The following is an 18,772-nucleotide window of genomic DNA, read 5'->3' as shown; positions in this document are numbered from 1 at the left end:
TCATATTCTTGTGTGGTGGAGCACCCACATTGAGCTTTTTGCCTATTGGATGTGTGCTCTTGGACTGTTTTTTTATACTATAATATGTAAAATCCTGGTCACTTGAGTTTACAGGTTCACTGCATTAATGTGATTTAATGAGGATTGAGAAGAAAAAGGTAGAGTTTTATATTTGATTTTCTCTTGTATAGTTATTCAGATTTATGTCCACTATATGTTCATGTTCACTCAGAGAAAATGTAATCAGCAGCAGTGTCATGAAGCCTTGCTGCTGACTGTCACGCATCATCATCGAGCTGCAATTTAACCAACCAAGGTAACACTTTAGAATACAATTCCATCATTAATGAATAACTACACAAGAACACATGAGTAATGCAATATTATCACTCTAGTAACTACTAGTAACTAACAAGCAACTCTGATTAATGAATTAGTAAGTAATAGTGCTTAGTCGAATGTGGAAGTTCAATATTAGCTAATCAGTAACTATTATTTTTTTCATACCTCCCCAAGAACTACTAAGAACTACTGTATACAGGTTGATAATTAATATGAATAATACATAATGTATAATTCATTCTAAAGTAAAGGTCATGGTAGCCCACTAGTAATGACTCAAGTATTACCAAATTCTTCAGAAGGAATTACTAATTATTTGGATCAGTATTCTAAAGTGAAGATCATGATAACTCTCTAGTAATGACTGAAATCATTGTGAACTTTTGAGGTTTTTGTAAGGTTCTGGTTATTAATTCATTTTGCTAGATTTGGTAACTCTTAAATCATTTCTAGTGGGTTACCGTGATCTTCACTTTAGAAGGCCTCCTTGTGTGAAGACCGAACTCTACCGTGCGACTCCACCGATCTATCCAGATGAAGTAAGTACCAAATATTAATATCATTGCTGTCGGACGGAAACCTTTACTTTCAAAACTGTTACTTTTCAGTAAAAAAAAAAAAAAAAAATTCCAGAAATTTTTTTTGTTATACTGGTTGAAAGTCTCTTCACATCCTGATAGCAATAAAAAATGTTAGTGATCTTAATAAAATATACATCTATATATCTTCTGTGGGTTTTGGAGTTCCTCGTTTAATGTGAAAAATTATCGTACAACACTATCTCAGTGCGACTGGTACAAAGGTCTCATTTCCACAAAAGTAAACCAGAAGATAATAAAAGTTTAGAGAAATTTTGCTTTCTGTGGTGGGTGTGCCCCCTTTCACAGGATTTTTTATGCAAATGGCCTTCTGTCCCCAAAAAGGTGTAAACTAGCCAGTCTTGGACCCTGACAAATTCCCATTGATAACGCATGTCTCCATTTGAAAGAAGTTTCTGTCTTGGTCTGAGTATTTAAAGAGATGTTGCAGGAGGCTCAAAGCGTGATTCTGTAGCCAGATCAGCCCGTAACGCAGTGTCTTCCAGACACTCAGTACTATGTATTTTCCAGATGTCAGGTGCATCTTTTACTCTATTTCTGATCATTTGATGTTTTGTATAAATTTACTTCAAACTGATTATGTAATTGGCATGATCCATTTACCTGACTTTTAAATTGTTACATTTGATTTTATTCTGACTTACTCTGAAATTATTGACTTCAGTAGATTATGATGTTACCGCAAATCTACGACCAGAGTTAAGTATATATTAGATCTCGGATTGTATGGTGCATGGGGCACATCTGGCGAGATTCTAGATTTCTGACTAACTGCTTGACTTAACTAAGTTGTTATGCAACGCATTCACTATATGGGGCTAGACAAACGTATGTACCGGCCATAACCTCTGGTTCATTGCCTCTGCTTTCATTAAGTTGTTATATAGTTAAACCGGATGTGTCGGTGCCAACCAATCCGAGCTGTCTTCATGTTACCGTAACTCTTCATAATAATTCAAATATATGCATGGGCTTTTTGGCAGTATATGAGTTATTACAGTAATTCGTGCCTTCTGTCAGCAAATGGCAGCCGCTTTCAGGGAGAGCAGGTGGAAGGGGGATTTGAACGGAGAGATATGGAGTGCGGCAGTTTAGGGAGTTTTAGATCATATAAATAATAGAAGAAACAAACAAAAACATAGCAAAGGAGTACACAGGCGATTGGGATGATTTTTTATAAGACTTCGGAGGAAACTAAGCGAGACTCTTTCGCATTCGGTGTGTGTATGTGTATAATGTGTCTGCGCATATAAATGTACGCATGCCTTTGTGTGCGTGTATATGTTTATGTGTGCGTGTATGAAAACAATTCTCCTGAATGAAAACTGTGCAACCCAGTGTCACAAAAAGACTTGTATGTAATATAATTGAATTTTCAAGTTTGAAGTGTTAGATTAAAATCTTAAAATAAATCAGTGCCTTTATTTTGTCTCAAGATGCAAACCAGTAATGATTTTTCTAAGGCATGTTAATAAAAAGTACTTAAATGTCCTAATTGAACTTTGGCCTAATCCTGGTTTAGGCTAAACTCTGTCTATGAAACCGGGCCTAAGAGTAAAGAGTTAAATAATCAAATGTCTAGATAAATTATCATATAAATGGTCAATAATCAATTGGCATCTAAATTTGAGGTCATAATAAAATGGAGTCAGATAACAGTTTAATTGGAATTAAATGACTTTGCCATGCTGAAAAGACCCAACGCACAAGAAGCCTTCCCCGCCCTATGTGAAACCATCATTGGGCCGATTGGGCAGGCCTTACACTGGCAAAAAACAAATCAAAAACAAATATAAGCATCTATTTTAGCCAATTTACATCCTGTTATCTTCTAAGTAAACCATCTGTAATCCATAACGCTACTTACTACGGATCCCAAAAGGGACAATAAAGGTGTTTTCGAGTACATAGTTAAAAGCAGGCAATTTCTGATCTTTTTTGACTGGATCTGAAGTCAAACCAAAAGATTTCAATTTTAGTTTTAGCAATGCTTAAAAATATAGTGCATAAATTAATGATCTTAAAGATGTAATATTTAATGTATAGTGTATTTCACTTTGATATTACATCAAAGTATGTATGAACGGAACCCCTGACCCTAGAACCGTCCCTGAAGGGAGGTGAATCGAAAGACCTTGAGATATACCAAGTACTTATCCTTGAATGTGAAAAGAGGGGGTGGATGGCATGAAGTCTTAAAGGTGCCATAGAATGGAAAACTGTATTTACCTTGGCATAGCTGAATAATAAGAGTTCTGTACATGGAAATGACATACCATGAGCCTCAAACACCAATGTTTTCTCCTTCTTATATAAATCTTGTGCAAGCAAAAGACCACTGAAAAATAGGACGAATCCGAACATAACACCGACTGTGACGTAAGAGTCAGGATCATTAATAGTTACGCCCCCAATATTTGGATATACCCGCCCATGTTCTAGGCCAGCCAGACCTGCACAGCCGAATCATCAGAAGTTCTGCAGGTATTGCGAAGAAACAAGCGAGGATAATAGCAAAAACGGCAGATCATAGAAATAAATGTTATGTTCCAGACTGTGCAGGGATGGGTCGGTGTCTGTCCAGACCATTCCATTCTAGGGACAAATCCTAGGGTTGTAAATGGACATGTAAAACTGTTTCTGGATAATTTTTGCCCTTACCTAAGCCACATATCTTCTGTATAGATATCAGAGAACAATTTAAAATATTGTATCAATGCATTCTATGGCTCCTTTAAGGAGGAATTCCAGAGAGAGCCTTTTCCATCCTTTTGATCAGATATTCAACCTAAAATAAACTACTGGCTAACATCACCAACAGGCAGAATCAGCATTCAGGTGTCTGTGGCTGAAGCTCAGTGAATGCTGGAACACCTCACTCAACAAAGGGGAGCATTGGTAGGGTTGAGTGGATGTGGGGCCATTGGGGTTTGCCCTGGATGTGTTGTGGCCTCAAACTGACAAAACGTGAGAACTGATGACTCTAATAAAGTTTCAAGGATCCACACTACAAAGCTCTGTTAAGAAGTGGAATTGTGAAGATGCAATTTCCTTGCTATCCATCTCACGCAAGATGCAAGGAAGTACCTTGCCAATGAGATGGTACCAATGAACCAACTGCAGACTGTAAGAAATGAGCTGATTACATAAATGCAAATGTAAAGTTGGCTGTACACTTTAAGGGGTTTGGACAAGTTCCTTGAGATGTTCTGATACTTTGACCACAAAAAAAAATACACTGGTGTTCAGTTTGATCTGACATGAATCAAACTGCTGCTATCTCAGAGAAGAAATGTAAACTTTTTACAGACATCTTTCACACCTACAGGAGATGAGAATAGAAACTCAATTTTTATCACTGTAAAAACTAAAGGTGCCTCAAATATCCTTTTGAGTACTGAAGGAACTTCAAAATGTATTTTAAGTGCCTCAAATCTCTTTTTCTCATAGTAGGGTTCCTGGAGGAACCATTTCAGTCTTTGCAGTTCTTGCAGGAACTTATGGGATCCTTGAAGCACTTTGTTTCCAGTTCTGAGGTTCTGGAGTCACCCTTTCATTACACTGAGACCTCAAAGTGCTCTGGAGGTTCCTGGAGGAACTCAAATTTTAAAAATGGGTTATTGTAAGATCTGTTAACATTGAAGTGGTTCCTGGAAGATCTGACTTATAAAAGCCAGCATCTGGAGGAACCCAGAGATTCATGTGACACAAATTAAATGGGACTTATTATTATTATTATTTACTTTTTCGGAATGGTACGGAACGTAATGACTTTTGTGGCACTTGGCATGTGAAAACAAAAAACTTGGGCAAGATTAGAAAAGAGTAAATAGTCTTAAAAATTGTCAGAAAAAAAAAAGGGGAATCAAATCAGCCACGTATATCCAAACAAAAATTATGTCTGAAAACACTGTTTTCAGCAATAGGGAATATATACATACAGGTACATCTCAAAAAATTAGAATATCATGAAAAAGGTCAATATTTTTTGTAATTTAATTCAAAAAAGCAAACTTTCATATATTCTAAATTCATTGCACACAAATTGAAATATTTCAAGAGTTTTTAGTTTTAATTCTGATGGTTACGACTTACAGCTTAGGAACATTAAAAATTCCGTATCTCAAAAAATTAGAATATTCTATTTTGAGCTTGATTAGTTTGATTAATTTTGAGTATAAATACTGGGTACCTCCTGGGCTAGTTTAGAACATGCAACCACAATTATGGGGAAGATGATCATTGACACCCTCCACAAGGAGGGTAAGCCACAGAAGGTCATCGCTGAAAGGGCTGGCTGTTCAGAGTGCTGCATCGAAATAAATACATAGAGAGTTGACTGGAAGGAAAAAGTGTGGTAGGAAAAGGTGCAAAAGCAACAGGGATGACCGCAGCCTTGGGAAGATTGTCAGGAAAAGCCGATTCAAGAACTTGGGAGAGCTTCACAAGGAGTGGACTGAAGCCTGAGTCAGCACATCAAGAGCCACCACACACAGACGTCTTCAGGAAAAGGGCTACAGCTGTCACATTCCAAGAACCAAGCCACTCCTGAACCAGAGACAACATAAGAAGCATCTCACCTGGGCTGTGGAGAAAAAGAACCGGACTGTTGCTCAGTGGTCCAAAGTCCTCTTTTCAGATGAAAGTAAATTTTGCATTTCATTTGGAAATCAAGGTCCCAGAGTCTGAAGGAAGAGTGGAGAGGCACAGAATCCATGTTGCTTGAAGTCCAGTGTGAAGTTTCCACAGTCAGTGATGATTTGGGCTGCCATGTCATCTGCTGGTGTTGGTCCACTGTGTTTTCTGAAGTCCATAGTCAAAACAGCCATCTACCAGGAAATTTTAGAGCACTTCATGCTTCCTTCTGCTGACAAGCTTTATGGAGATGCTGATTTCATTTTCCAGCAGGACTTGGCACCTGCCCACACTGCCAAAGGTACCAAAAGCTGGTTCAATTACCATGGTGTTGGTGTGCTTGACTGGCCAGCAAACTTACCAGACCTGAACCCCATAGAGAATCTATGGGGTATTGTCAAGAGGAAGATGAGAAACAAGAGACCAAAAAATGCAGATGAGCTGAAGGCCACTGTCAAAGAAACCTGGGCTTCCATACCACCTCAGCAGTGCCACAAACTGATCACCTCAATGCCACGCCGAATTGAGGCAGTAATTAAAGCAAAAGGAGCCCCTACCAAGTATTGAGTACATATACAGTAAATGAACATACTTTCCAGAAGGCCAACAATTCACTAAAAATGTTTTTTTTTATTGGTCTTATGAAGTATTCTAATTTGTTGTGAATTGGTGGGTTTTTGTTAAATGTGAGCCAAAATCATCACAATTAAAAGAACCAAAGACTTAAACTACTTCAGTCTGTGTGCATTGAATTTATTTAATACACGAGTTTCACAATTTCTTAAAATGTCCTGTGTGAATTTTCCCAATCTGTGACCTCCATTTAGAACAAGAAATAATCTGTTATCATTGACTGCGATGTACATTAAATTTTAATTAAATTTGCTCTTTTAAATTGTACTATATTTTGAGGTATGATTTTAAAGTTCTAAGATATTTGAGTCACATTTATTTGTTCATGGTTTTGTTAAGGTGTAAATGTTTTATTTTTTTATTATAACAATATTAACACTGGTGTTTCTTTCCATGAATTGGATTGTGATGTGCAGTATTGATTATGTATTTGAAACTTCTATGGATATGGTTTCTTTCTTCTTTCTTCTTTATTTATTTATAAAGCACTTTCACACAACTACCAGTTGATCCAAAGTGCTGTACAATACAGCTAAAATAAAACAGACAAGAGACAACAGAACATCAAAACACAGCATAACAATACAATTGACATGGCTAGACAAAAGCTATTGACAGAAGATGTTTTTTCAGCCAGCATTTAAATGCAGGCAAAGAGGGCGCAGCTCTGATAGAAGCTGGTAATTTGTTCCATAGACTAGGACCAGCAACAGCGAAAGCTCGATCACCTTTGCAATGGAACCTAGATCTAGGAACAGAGAGGAGGCCAAGATTACTTGATCTTAGGGACCTATTTGGTTTATAATTAGAGATTGCCTCAGAGAGATATGATGGAGCTTGGTTTTGCAGAGATTTAAAAACAAAAGTTAAAATTTTAAAAGTAATTCTAGATTTGACTGGTAACCAGTTTAGGGAAATAAGAATGGGCGAGATGGGGTCGAACCTTCGTCTGCCTGTAATCAATCTTGCAGCAGCATTTTGGACCATCTGCAAACGCATTATAGAAGACTGACTTATACCATAGTGTAGTGAGTTACAGTAATCTAAACGAGATAGAACAAACAAGTGGATAATCTGTTCAAACTGTTTTACAGAAAGTAAAGATTTGATTTTTGATAAACGCCGTAAGTGAAAGAAACTTGATTTGATCACTGCACTAATTTGTTTCTCAAAACCCAGGTTGCAATCAAAAAGAACACCAAGATTTTTAGCACAGGGTGTAAAGTAGGAAGAGAGATGACCAAATTGAAGAGCATAGTCTTCATATGACTTTGAACCAAACAAAATGATTTCGGTTTTGCTCTCATTTAACACTAAAAGATTCTGCTTTAACCATATTTGTAATCCGTTTAGACAATTTAACAGAGGTCCTAAGCATTCTTTACTTTTATGCTGCAAGGGAAAGTACAGCTGAGTATCATCCGCATAAAGATGGAAGGACACTCCATATTTCTCAAAGATAGCACCCATTGGCAGCATGAATATAGAGAATAAAACTGGAGCAAGAATTGAGCCCTGTGGGACCCCACAAGCAAGTGGGCGTGAGGACGAACTATGTTGGCCAATAGAAACACTAAAGCTTCTTTTAGTTAAAAAAGATTGAAACCATTTCAATACCTTTCCCTGTAACCCAACACAGCTCTCCAGCCTGGGGGTAGTCGTGGCCTAATGGTTAGGTAGTCGGGCTTGTAACCTGAAGGTTGCTGGTTCGATTCCCGCACCTGCAGGAATTGAAGGTGGGAATTGTGAATGAACAGCACTCTCTCCACCTTCGATACCATGACTAAGGTGCCCTTGAGCAAGGCACCGAACCCCTAATTGCTCCCCGGGCGCTGGAGCAAGACTGCCCACTGCTCCGGGTGTGTGTTCACTGTGTGTGTGTGTGTGTGTGTGTGTTCACTACTCACTGCTGTGTGTGTGCACTTGGATGGGTTAAATGCAGAGCACCATTTCGAGTATGGGTCACCATACTTGACAATACGTCACGACTTAAATCAAGATATTGTGGTCAACCATATCAAATGCAGAGCATTCCCTTTATCTGTTTCTAGTAAAATATCATTTACAACTTTTAAAAGTGCAGTTTCTGTGCTGTGTTGAGACTTAAAACCTGATTGGAATTTTTCAAGAATATTATTTGACTTGATCAAATGGGACTGCAGCTGGGTCAACACAATTTTCTCAAGAATCTTAGAAAGAAATGGCAAGTTTGATATAGGCCTAAAATTAATGAAATTTGAAGAATCAAGATTGGGCCTCTTTAATAATGGAGTTACTATAGCTGTTTTTAGGCAATCAGGAACAACCCCAGTAATTAGACTAGTGTTAAAAACAGTTAAAAGATCATGTCCAACGGTATTGAAAATCTGTTTTAGAAATCTAGATGGAATGATATCTTGAGAAGATGAAGTCAATCTTAGACGTTCAACAATGCCTTTACAGGATTCAAAGGAAACAGGCTGAAAATCGTTCCACAGCATTGGACCACTTGATCTCTCAGGTTGAACAGAGTTCCACAAGGGCAGGTTAGATCTTAATTGAACGGTTTTCTCATTAAAAAAAATATGGTTGTTGTTTATCGATAAACAATGTTTGATATATATTTGTTTTAGTTTTTCAGTTTGTTTATTAAAATAATTAAAAATGTCAATAGCAGGAACAATAAACTAGTGGGTGGGAGGGTAGTTAGGTAGGGAGGGAGGGAGGGACAGGGGGGGCCAATTATTAAAGAACTGAAATTGGGAAATGGTGCCTGGAAGCACCAAGGTGGTTCCTGACCATTCTTAATAAAAGGGTTCCTCCGGGAACCGTTAAAGTTCCTCAGAGAACCACCCCTTTTGAAAGGGTGCCTAGAGGCTCTACAGAGGGTTCCGCCGGTGTGGCAAAGTGAAGAACCCCAAAAGGTGCCTCCAGGAACCTTTAGTTTTTTACAGTGTAGATTTAATTGAAAACATACTTGATTTTTTGGATCTGTTCCTTCAGTGTCCGAGTGGTCTCTTGGATTCCGTAGGCTGTGTCTCTCAGTGATTGGCTGGCTTCAGTCACATGATTCCCCTCGATCATTTCTTTCCAGTTGTCAATCATTTCAGGAAGTGCACGTGTCATCATTTGTACACCAAGTCCTCCAACAAGTCCTCCAACACCAAGTCCTCCAACAATCTGGTGATCAATAAGAACCCATCAGTTGACAGTAGTAGTTTGAGTTAGGATGCAGATGTAAGTTTATGTTCATTATCATAATCAGTAACATCTGTAAAAATTGCAACAACCTCCTTTTTTATTTGGTGAAATTTAATTTTTCTGACTGTTTGTGTTTTATTAATTACATTCCATTACTCCTTTAATACATTTAATACACGTCTACATTAATATAATAAATTTGATATAAATATCCCACATTTCTGCCACAATACCATGGTGCAGTTAATGTTACTGCAGTAAATCCCTGGTAAACGATGGAGATTTGTAGATTGAAAAGCCTTCTGACTGTATCGTTGCACACAGTGTTTTTCTGCTTTTGTCAGCGCTGTTTTATCTGGATTTAAACTAGTTTATATCAGTTGACTGATATCGACTGATACTAGTTTATACCAGTCATGTGTTCTTCGCTGAATTCAAGCGCTTCTCACTGAATCTCACAGCGCTGTTTAGTGGTTGAGTGATCGGCGGATATGGTCCGTGTGGCGTGGTTCAAATGAGTAGCACTGTTTTGTTCCGCTTTTCCCGCATAAACATTACATTGAATGTTTATCGAACTTGTTTTATCGAGGAATATTATATCACTATAATTGTAGTTATCGTTTTATCGCCCAGCCCTACCTCATCTGCTCCCGCGCCCCCCAGGTTGGGAACCACTGGTCTAAATAGTAGTTTGACCAATAACATGCAGGTATTGTACATAATCGACCAATCATGGCTCTGCGCGTGAGAAGGTGAGATCTACAGAGAACGATCAAAGCGATGCAAATTTGCACAAGTGTTTGTTCATTGGTTTGACTTGAAGCTTGCTGGCTGCGTACCGATCAAAAGAGACACCAAAGTAGGCATGAGAGAGATTCGAAAGCATAAGGAGCGTCTGCTATACTCAATATACTGCTCTCTATACTGCCCTACTGCAACCAATTTATTTGCTATGCCTTTAAAAATCTTTAAAGGTTATTCAAGATTACATATTGCTGCCAATGTATCAATTATTTACAGTGCTTTGTTATATGGAGCTGTTTGGTAGATCGCAATCTAATTCGTTTGTCTACACCGTAATTAAAATGCGGCATACAGAAAAAAAAAAAAAAAAAGGCAGAACACTCCAAGCCGTAACCGTAACTTCATTTTGACGCGCAGTTAAACAAAGGCAGAACTCCATAACTCAATTTGAGCATCCAAACAAAGAGAAAGAGCTGTAACTGGTGTTATACGGTGTTCTGCCTTGGTTTTTCCGGGGCTTTTTGAAGTTTTTCTCGGAAAAACAACGAAATTGACTCAAGATACTTATGTACATGAATAAGGATGTCTTGAATGTCCCAAAATATCAATAACTAATTTTTGACAAAAATCGAAGTTACGGTCTTTTTCCTTTGCACGGCAGTATACCTCTCATGAATGTCACACAACGATCGACCTGCACAGTGCAAACAGCCAAAACCTGGATATTTTAGGTAATACAGAAATCCTGGCAAGGACGCGTCCCGTAAAAATGGCCCGTATGGTCACCCTATCTTTAAAGCATTAAAATAACTAAATTAAAAGTTAAAATCACGGAGTTAAAAATTTAAATAAATAAAAAAGAAAATGACTACATTTTAACTGCTACAAGAAACACACATTAATAATTAGGAATACTTAGTATAGGCTACTTAGTAATTAGGACTGTACTAGATTACATTTGATTTACAATAGTTCCTTTACAGTCACTGCTATCATAAAAATACACTTATATGTAGGTTTAAAATTCAACAAAAGACACATTTAATGTCCAACAACAAATATTTTAGCAAAATGTATATTTTACTCAGAATTATTGCGGTATTATTTGATTGTCCTCCGTCTGTTTAGCAGCGCTCGTTGCTCTCGCGTAAGCTCACTCCTGACAGCAAAATAGAAATGTTTGCATGACTTTCTGACATTTACAGATGAAATATATACCTGTGACATGTTAGTTATGCACTGAGGAACACACAACGTCTCAAATGCATTCAACAGCACAGATATATTCACTGCCATGGTGGATCAATTTGATCCATGATCGACATTAAGTGCTGTTTAAGAATAAGCATGCACAAATTAGTGAGATTGTGTGAACTTAACTTGTCTAAAGTTTATGGAACCGCTTTAGCCCCGAATGATTTGTTAGGTTATTTCAAGTCGGGTTTTGGACTTTAATCTCAGTTTTTCCTCGGGTCTCCAGTGTTGTTGTGATTCGTCATATTCATGCTCAGTTTCGAGAGGAGAAATCAGTCTACATATAACATATTGGTCACAGATTATTGGTCAATTTCTAAATAAATAAATCGTTTTTTACCGATGCAAATATGTTAGAAACGATGCATCGCCATACGAATGCCACCTTGTAGCCGATGCACGCTTTTAAACTGATGCATCGCATCGTTAACTTTTTATGCCGATGCACCGAGCGAATCGGGGAATCTTCCCATCCCTAGTCTAAACTGTTAACAAGTTTCTTATAAGTGCTTATAAAGGTCTTATAATCTAACAATACATGTGTTTTCAAATCTGTTATTAAGCATCCTATAAGGGCCTATTAACTTATGCTTATTAGAAGGACTTTAATATAAAGTGTTACCCAATAATCACTAATAATCAATGAAATTCACTAATAATCAATTATATGTGTGATCTAATGTGTACAGGATCTTACCCTCATGCTTGTTTGAAATCCTGTTGATCTTAAAAGATGAAGTACTGTATCACTCAAGTTAGCTTTCCCTTTATGTATCCCTTTATGTTGAATACTAATCAAGACAACTGAAAGAACCCCGCCACATAAAATGCTGGTTAATTTTCTCATCTGGGGGGTGCTCTTTGTGTTAGAAATGCCCGTCCAATTTTCAAAGTGCCCCTCTGATCGTGGTCCCGCTCCTGCTGATGAAGAACCCCCCACAGCCCTGTAAATGCCCGTCCAATTTTCAAAGTGCCCCTCTGATCGTCGTCCTGCTCTTGCTGATGAAGAACCCCCCACAGCCCCGCGGCTGTCCATATCACTGATCATATCCAGAGGAAACTCTTGAAGCGCGTGAATGAGCATGTCATTGAGCATTGAGTCATTGATGATTTGAACATTTAGACCACTCTGTCTTGCAATAGCTCTCAGAAATTCAGCCATGATGTGATGCAATTCATCTGGTTCTGCTAAGGGATTTACCTCCTTCTTCTCGGACTTCAGTTTCTGGAACAGTTCCTGTATTTCTTTTGCAATTTCATTGCTCTTCTCTTCTATATTCTTCACCTTCTTCATGGTGCTGCTGCTGCATAAGTGCTCGATGAGTTTAGTAGTTTGACAAATAGCGGAACCTATGCCTGTATATGTATATGCAGATGCCATAAGTGGAGCAGTTGCTCCAAACGTGAAAAATGTGGCCACACCGGCCCCGATCATAGTTGCAGCTCCCAACACCTTTAATGAGCTTCCAACACATTCACCAACATTGCATTTTTCTCTGAGTGACTCCAGCTCCTCAGCCAGTTTCCTCAGATTGTCTGCAAAGCGCTCCTTCTCCTTGATCCAGCAGAAAATCAGCTCTAGCAGTTGGTCAGCGGTGCCCATGATGAAGGCCTCTGTGTCCTCCTGATCCTCTGAGCAGAGAGCAGAAAACTGAGCAGGAAGACTGAAAGGAGGAAAACAGAGACAGATGAGAAGACACTTTGCTTTATTCTTCAAGTAATAATTGAGCATAGACTGAGCAAACGTTTTCTGCTGATGAAGACCAAAGCCTGAATGGGGTTAACTTTCAGCCCAGAAGATTAATGCCCCACACTGGCCAACAAAGGTCTAGGTGATAAAAGATAGAACATTTTGAAATATTGCTCACAGACAGAGGACTAAACCCTGTCTGTGAAACCATGCCTAAATAATATAGTAAATTTGTGGTTTTGCTATAAAAACACATTTTATTGTGTATAGCTATCAGGGGAGCTCCAGTAAGTGTGTCCAAAGTGGATTTACATAAACCATATATTCATCTTAAAGATGATTCCTAGGATTATATTTGATAAATATTGCATATGAGCACATCTAATAGACATGGAACAGATCTGAGTGAGTGATGTGTGTGTTTTGTAGAATTCACGGTTGTCAGCACTGCTTCAGATGAATGTAATGTAAATAAACTAATCTACATAAAGTAACTAAACATAAGTTATCTATTTTATTTGTCTATTAGTATTGTTGATAAATGGAGGAGCTTTTGTGTTGGATAAAAAGGGAGTTACATCAGCAACTACCTCAACATGTGAATGCAGTATAAATCACAGAGGTGACTGACTCTTGTCTGATGTTACAGGGACAGATGAGACACACGAGTGTTTATCCGCTGAAGAGTGACTGATGAAGCAATGCTGCCATCAAAGCCTCTCAGTGAGCACACTACAGACATCAATAAAACATCTTTTAAATCTTAAGATTATTTTAATTATTGTAATTTCAAACAGAGCTATTACAGCACTTTTCTGATTCTTGATTCCTGTGCATTTGCTGCAGATCTTCTGTGTGGAGCAGGACCTGCAAGGCAAGGTGGCGGAAGCATTTGTGAGAGAAAAAAGGGGGAAAACCTGAGACAAAAATATAAAGTAAGATCATTTTGTTACTTCTAATACAGAGATCAGATGACATTGTGTTGTTAAAATGACTGTTTTTGTATTAAGTTTGTGCATCTTTGCAGGATCTGAAATGTCCACAGACTGGTGAGGATGGAGAAGACCACAGCAGCATCCTGGAAATGGTCCAGTGCCATGAGACGCTCCATCACTCCACCTGACCTTACTGCCTCATCTGAACCGGATGCTGCTGAGGTCACTCTCTTCCTCCTCAGTGACCCCAGAGTCAGTGAGAACATCTAGAGAAAGACTAAAAGACACTGAGGATGTGATTTTGGTCAAGTTTGTTCTGCTGGTCTCTGTTCATACAATGAAGCCCGACTTTCAGAAGCTTCAAAAGCATCATTAAAAAAAATGTCATGAAGATTTTATCCAAAGTGATTTACAGTGCTCTTATTACAGGGACCTACAACCCCCTGGATCAGCCTGGAGAAAAGAGCTTCGCTGAAGGACACACCGGTGATGAACCAGCAACCTTCTGCTCACCAGTTCAGTGGTTTAGCCAACTACAAAAGTAATAAAGCTACAACTAAAAAAATGCATGTAATTGTAAACATGAAATGATATTTGGCAAGAAATGGAAAGCTGACAACATGAATTGTTAATGTTTAACTCTGTTTAAATGTTTTACAGGTAGTCGTGCTCATGGAGAGCAGGCACATGAACGTTTGGAGCAGACACAGTGGCAGCCAGATTGTCCTGCACATGTTCTCCTGCTCTTGCCTCAAGGTTGTGTGGTTCAGGGGGCATCATCATGGTCTTCCTCATCCTCTGGGTCAACGATGTCCCCATTGAGAAGAGCAAGATTGTGAAGCACAGCGCAGCTGCAGAATTGACACATCTGTGTTGAGATGGCAGAAGGACGTGGGGTTCACCGTCTGTAAATACATGATTGTTAGAACAATAAGTTTGAATGAAGCTTTGTTTCATCTGTTGTTGACTTGTATATGTATGTATTTATTGTGATGCTTACTTTTATTCATTCTTTTATTCATGTTTCTTATTGTTGTCAGTAAATAAAATATAAATATTTTATTCATGTATTAATTGCTTGACTGAAAATTGATGTATTCACATTGACTGCATTTCAATGCATATTCACGTATAGCTATGTCACATGACAAAAATTACATTTTGCTTATTTTACTAAAATGTGTCATTTTTAGGGAAAAAAAAAGTAATGTAATTAATTATTGGTTATCATTATTATTGCGTGTTAGTGTTGGGGTTGGCTAGCAATGCAATTTATTCTGGAGTAATCTTAATTTTTAAGTTGTAATACTTACATTTATAGTATAAAATCAACAGTCTTCTCCAAAGGCCAGATCTTCAAGCAGTTGCCCAGCGTCAACTTTGTGCAGACATTGCAAACGCTGAGGAAAACTGTACTAGGTAGGGTTGTTGAGTTAGTGATGCCATGAGATGTTAGTGCTCCTGGAGGGCCGGTGTCCTGCCAAGTTTAGCTCCAACCCCAATTAAACACACCTGAACCAGGTGTGCCAAGGTCTTACTAGGCATACTAGAAACTTCCCGACAGGTGTACTGAGGCAAGTTGGAGCTAAACTCTGCAGGACAGTGGCCCTCCAGGACCACGTTTGGACACCCCTGTTAGTGCACCTGTCCTTTTTTTATTTTTTATTATTGCCTAACTTATAAATTACATATAAGATCAGGGAAAGATGGTTGTATCTAACAATGGACAATCTTATGGCATAAAACAGCAAACGTGAATATCACGTGACGTGTTCATCATAGTATGAGATTATATACACAGAAAAAAGCACAGTGTTTAATTAAATATAATAATTCATCATGATGCTTTTTTAGAAAACTGAGGGATGAAACGAGAGTTAAATTCAACAAGAAAAAGAAGAAAACTAAGGAGATTTAAGCCACTTTTGCTTGTGGATGAAACATTTTGCACATAAAATAAAGAAATTAACAACATATTCAAGAGATAATGATAATGATTTTGAGTTTTTGTAATAAAACAAATAATTTCTTTAAGGATAAAACTGTGGATGACATTAGTGGGTTTAAAAATATAAGAACTTAAATCAACCCAAAATTTATTGGCTATACTACAATCATAAAATAAATGCGCAGTTGTTTTTTCAACAAGACCACAAAATGGGCAAGTTTCATCAATATCAAGATATTACGGATGGATTAATTAAACCTGTCGCTCATATCTTTTAAGTTGTTGCACTTGTAATAAAGTCGTAGGTCACATGATAACGTAAATATGCCGGATGTTACCCAAATCGCTTTCATAATTAACGCATTCAGGCTGTAGAGTATGTATGCTACTCTTTTAGCACTCATTAAGTAAGTACCCAATTAAGTGCCTACTCAGAGAGTATGTGGTTTCAGACACAGCCCAACAACATCTCGTTTTGACATCTTGTGTGGTTCTGTGTGATTTGGACAACTTCAAGTTATGCCCCCTTCTTGCAGTCTGCAGACAGACCCCTCTCGAAAATGCAATACTTTTAAATATGAAACCAATCCACCAGTAGAAATTACTGGTGGCGGTAAATTACTGTTTTAATGAGCGAGTCATTAGTCATTCATTCAAACCGATGATTCATTCAAAAACGAGGCAAGTGACTACTGTCTTTATGACTACCATGGACTACAAGTGAGCTCATGTCGTACCATAGTCAATCACGTTCACTGCGGTTGCAAAACTCTCACCAGTTAATAATATCAAGAATATCAAAATCTTCTGCAGGAGGAAGATCCTTTTCCTATTTGGCTCTTAAACTGTGGAATAGCCTTCCTAGTGTTGTTCAAGAATCAGACACACTCTGCCAGTTGAAGTCTAGATTAAAGACTCATCTCTTTAACCAAACATACAACTAATTTACTAAGGTAACACATTATGCTTCAATTAGTTAGGTTGGCCGGAACCAAAAAAATACACTTCTCATATTGTTGTAGCTTTTAAATATGATGTGAATGGCATCTATGCTAATATATGTGTTTTTCTCTTCCACTGTCTCAGCCCCGGGTTCCTGAGGATAAGAGACACTGTCAGGCCCAGCTGCAGTTCGGCAAGATGTCCACAAGGACACCAAGGCCTTGAAGATCCACCTTTCAGTCCAGACGGATGTTCCACTCAACCCCTCCATCTACATCCACCTCAAAAGTTCATCCGAGATGCACCTCACATACACTTAAAAGATAATAATGTTGAATATGTTTAGTATAGCCAGAGGAGAGCTGGCTCCACCAGTGTAGCCTGGTTTCTCCCAAGTTTTTTTTTTCTCTTATTAACAGCAAAATTATATTAAATTTAATGTTTTTATAACTTAAATGTATTATGAAATTACTTTTAGTAGCCTTCTAATCAAATTAATTTGAGGGGGATGATATAACTATAATCTTAAACTGCAAAAAGAGTCATTTCGAATCACAGTAATGATACACATACCATAAAATAATAATGCTGTGTGAAATGAGATTTGTCTCTATAACTAGAAGTTACAGACCAAAATTAAAATTGTATTTATATTTCACAACATCACCACATAATTACTGCTTATTAAATATGATCACTCTGAACCTCACACCAGAGTCAGACTTATTGCCAAATTATTACATTAGCAAGACACTATTGATTGTTCTTACATTAACACAAGATCTGTTTACACTCGTCTAGAACAAAATAGACCCTACTAGAATATTAGAACATTTAAATCTCTTAGTTACGTTAAACTGCAACACTGCGGGAAAACAAAACTATGTTGGCATTAGTGGAATTGCATTGGCATGGTTCAAATCATACTTATCTGACCATGCTACATGCTACCCTTGGGAGATATCATTAGGAAACTGCGTTAGTTTTCACTGTTACGCTAATGATAGTCTACTGTTATGTCTTCAGCTAGTGCAAAATGCAGCTGCTAGACTTCTTTCTGGTACCCGCAAGTATGAGGTATCACCCCTTCTAGAACATTGAGATCTAGTGATCTCTGTCTACTCATCGTGCCTAGATGTAGACTTAAAAAACGAGGCGATCACGCTTTTGCGACTGCAGGTCCGAAACTCTGGAATAGTCTACCTCTTTATATCAGATTAGCCCCCTCTATTTCTGCTTTTAAGTCTGCACTAAAGACATATTTATTCTCTCTAGCTTTCAATACCCCTTGATCATTGGTTGAATTGTTGTTTTGTTAGTGTTGTGTTTTAAATTTGAACTTGTTGTATCTATCCTATTCCTGTGTTTTTTTGTTAGTTTTTTAATTTTATTCTGTACAGCACTTTGGTCAACCTTCGTTGTTTTTAAATGTGCTTTACAAATAAATATTGTATTGTATTGTATATTTATTTGCGCCCTGACATAACTTACCAATTCACAAAATTAACGGAATGCATAGCTGATATAAAAATTTCCTATTACTGAATTCAGAAAAAAAGCTAATTTCAGAGATTCTAATTATTGGACCAAAAACCTCGGCACGTAATAACCGAGAATACTGTCTAACACTTGATTGCTGCTCTGTTAAGTCTTCGTCGTCAGTTAGGAACCTGGGTATGCTCTTTAATACCAATATTTCATTTGAAGGCTACATTTTGTCACGGTTTATGGGTTCACTGACTCCTTCTTGCTCTCTCTGTTTGTTTGTGTGTGTGTGTGTGTGGGTGTGTCTGTGATCATTGCTGACTAGCTGATCAGTGCCAGCTGTGGCTCATCAGCTCAGCTATTTAATGCCTGTGCATTCCGTCCT

At 37.9% G+C, this 18,772-nt stretch overlaps 1 protein-coding gene across 8 annotated transcripts in view; it reads right to left on the bottom strand.

Moving 5' to 3' along the window:
* The window catches only part of LOC131538365 (uncharacterized), a 37,116-nt gene that overhangs the window by 3,978 nt on the left and 14,366 nt on the right, over window positions 1-18,772 (bottom strand). For 3 of the 8 annotated variants that reach the window (XM_058772211.1, XM_058772209.1, XM_058772210.1), the window contains 2 exons: window positions 12,085-13,051; window positions 9,166-9,368 (listed from right to left, as the gene is read on the bottom strand). In XM_058772211.1, coding sequence (XP_058628194.1) covers window positions 9,166-9,368; window positions 12,085-12,990 — 1,109 coding nt within the window. In that variant the 5' untranslated portion in view covers window positions 12,991-13,051. Of the gene's footprint in view, window positions 1-9,165; window positions 9,369-12,084 lie in introns of all 8 variants that reach the window. The other 5 variants (XM_058772206.1, XM_058772207.1, XM_058772208.1 and 2 more) reach the window with 5 other exon arrangements.

This window comes from Onychostoma macrolepis, chromosome 04 (assembly GCF_012432095.1).
Source record: "Onychostoma macrolepis isolate SWU-2019 chromosome 04, ASM1243209v1, whole genome shotgun sequence".
Lineage (NCBI taxonomy): Eukaryota > Metazoa > Chordata > Actinopteri > Cypriniformes > Cyprinidae > Onychostoma > Onychostoma macrolepis.
The sequence above is the reverse complement of the archived record's forward strand: the minus strand, read 5'-3'. Positions and strand labels throughout refer to the sequence as shown.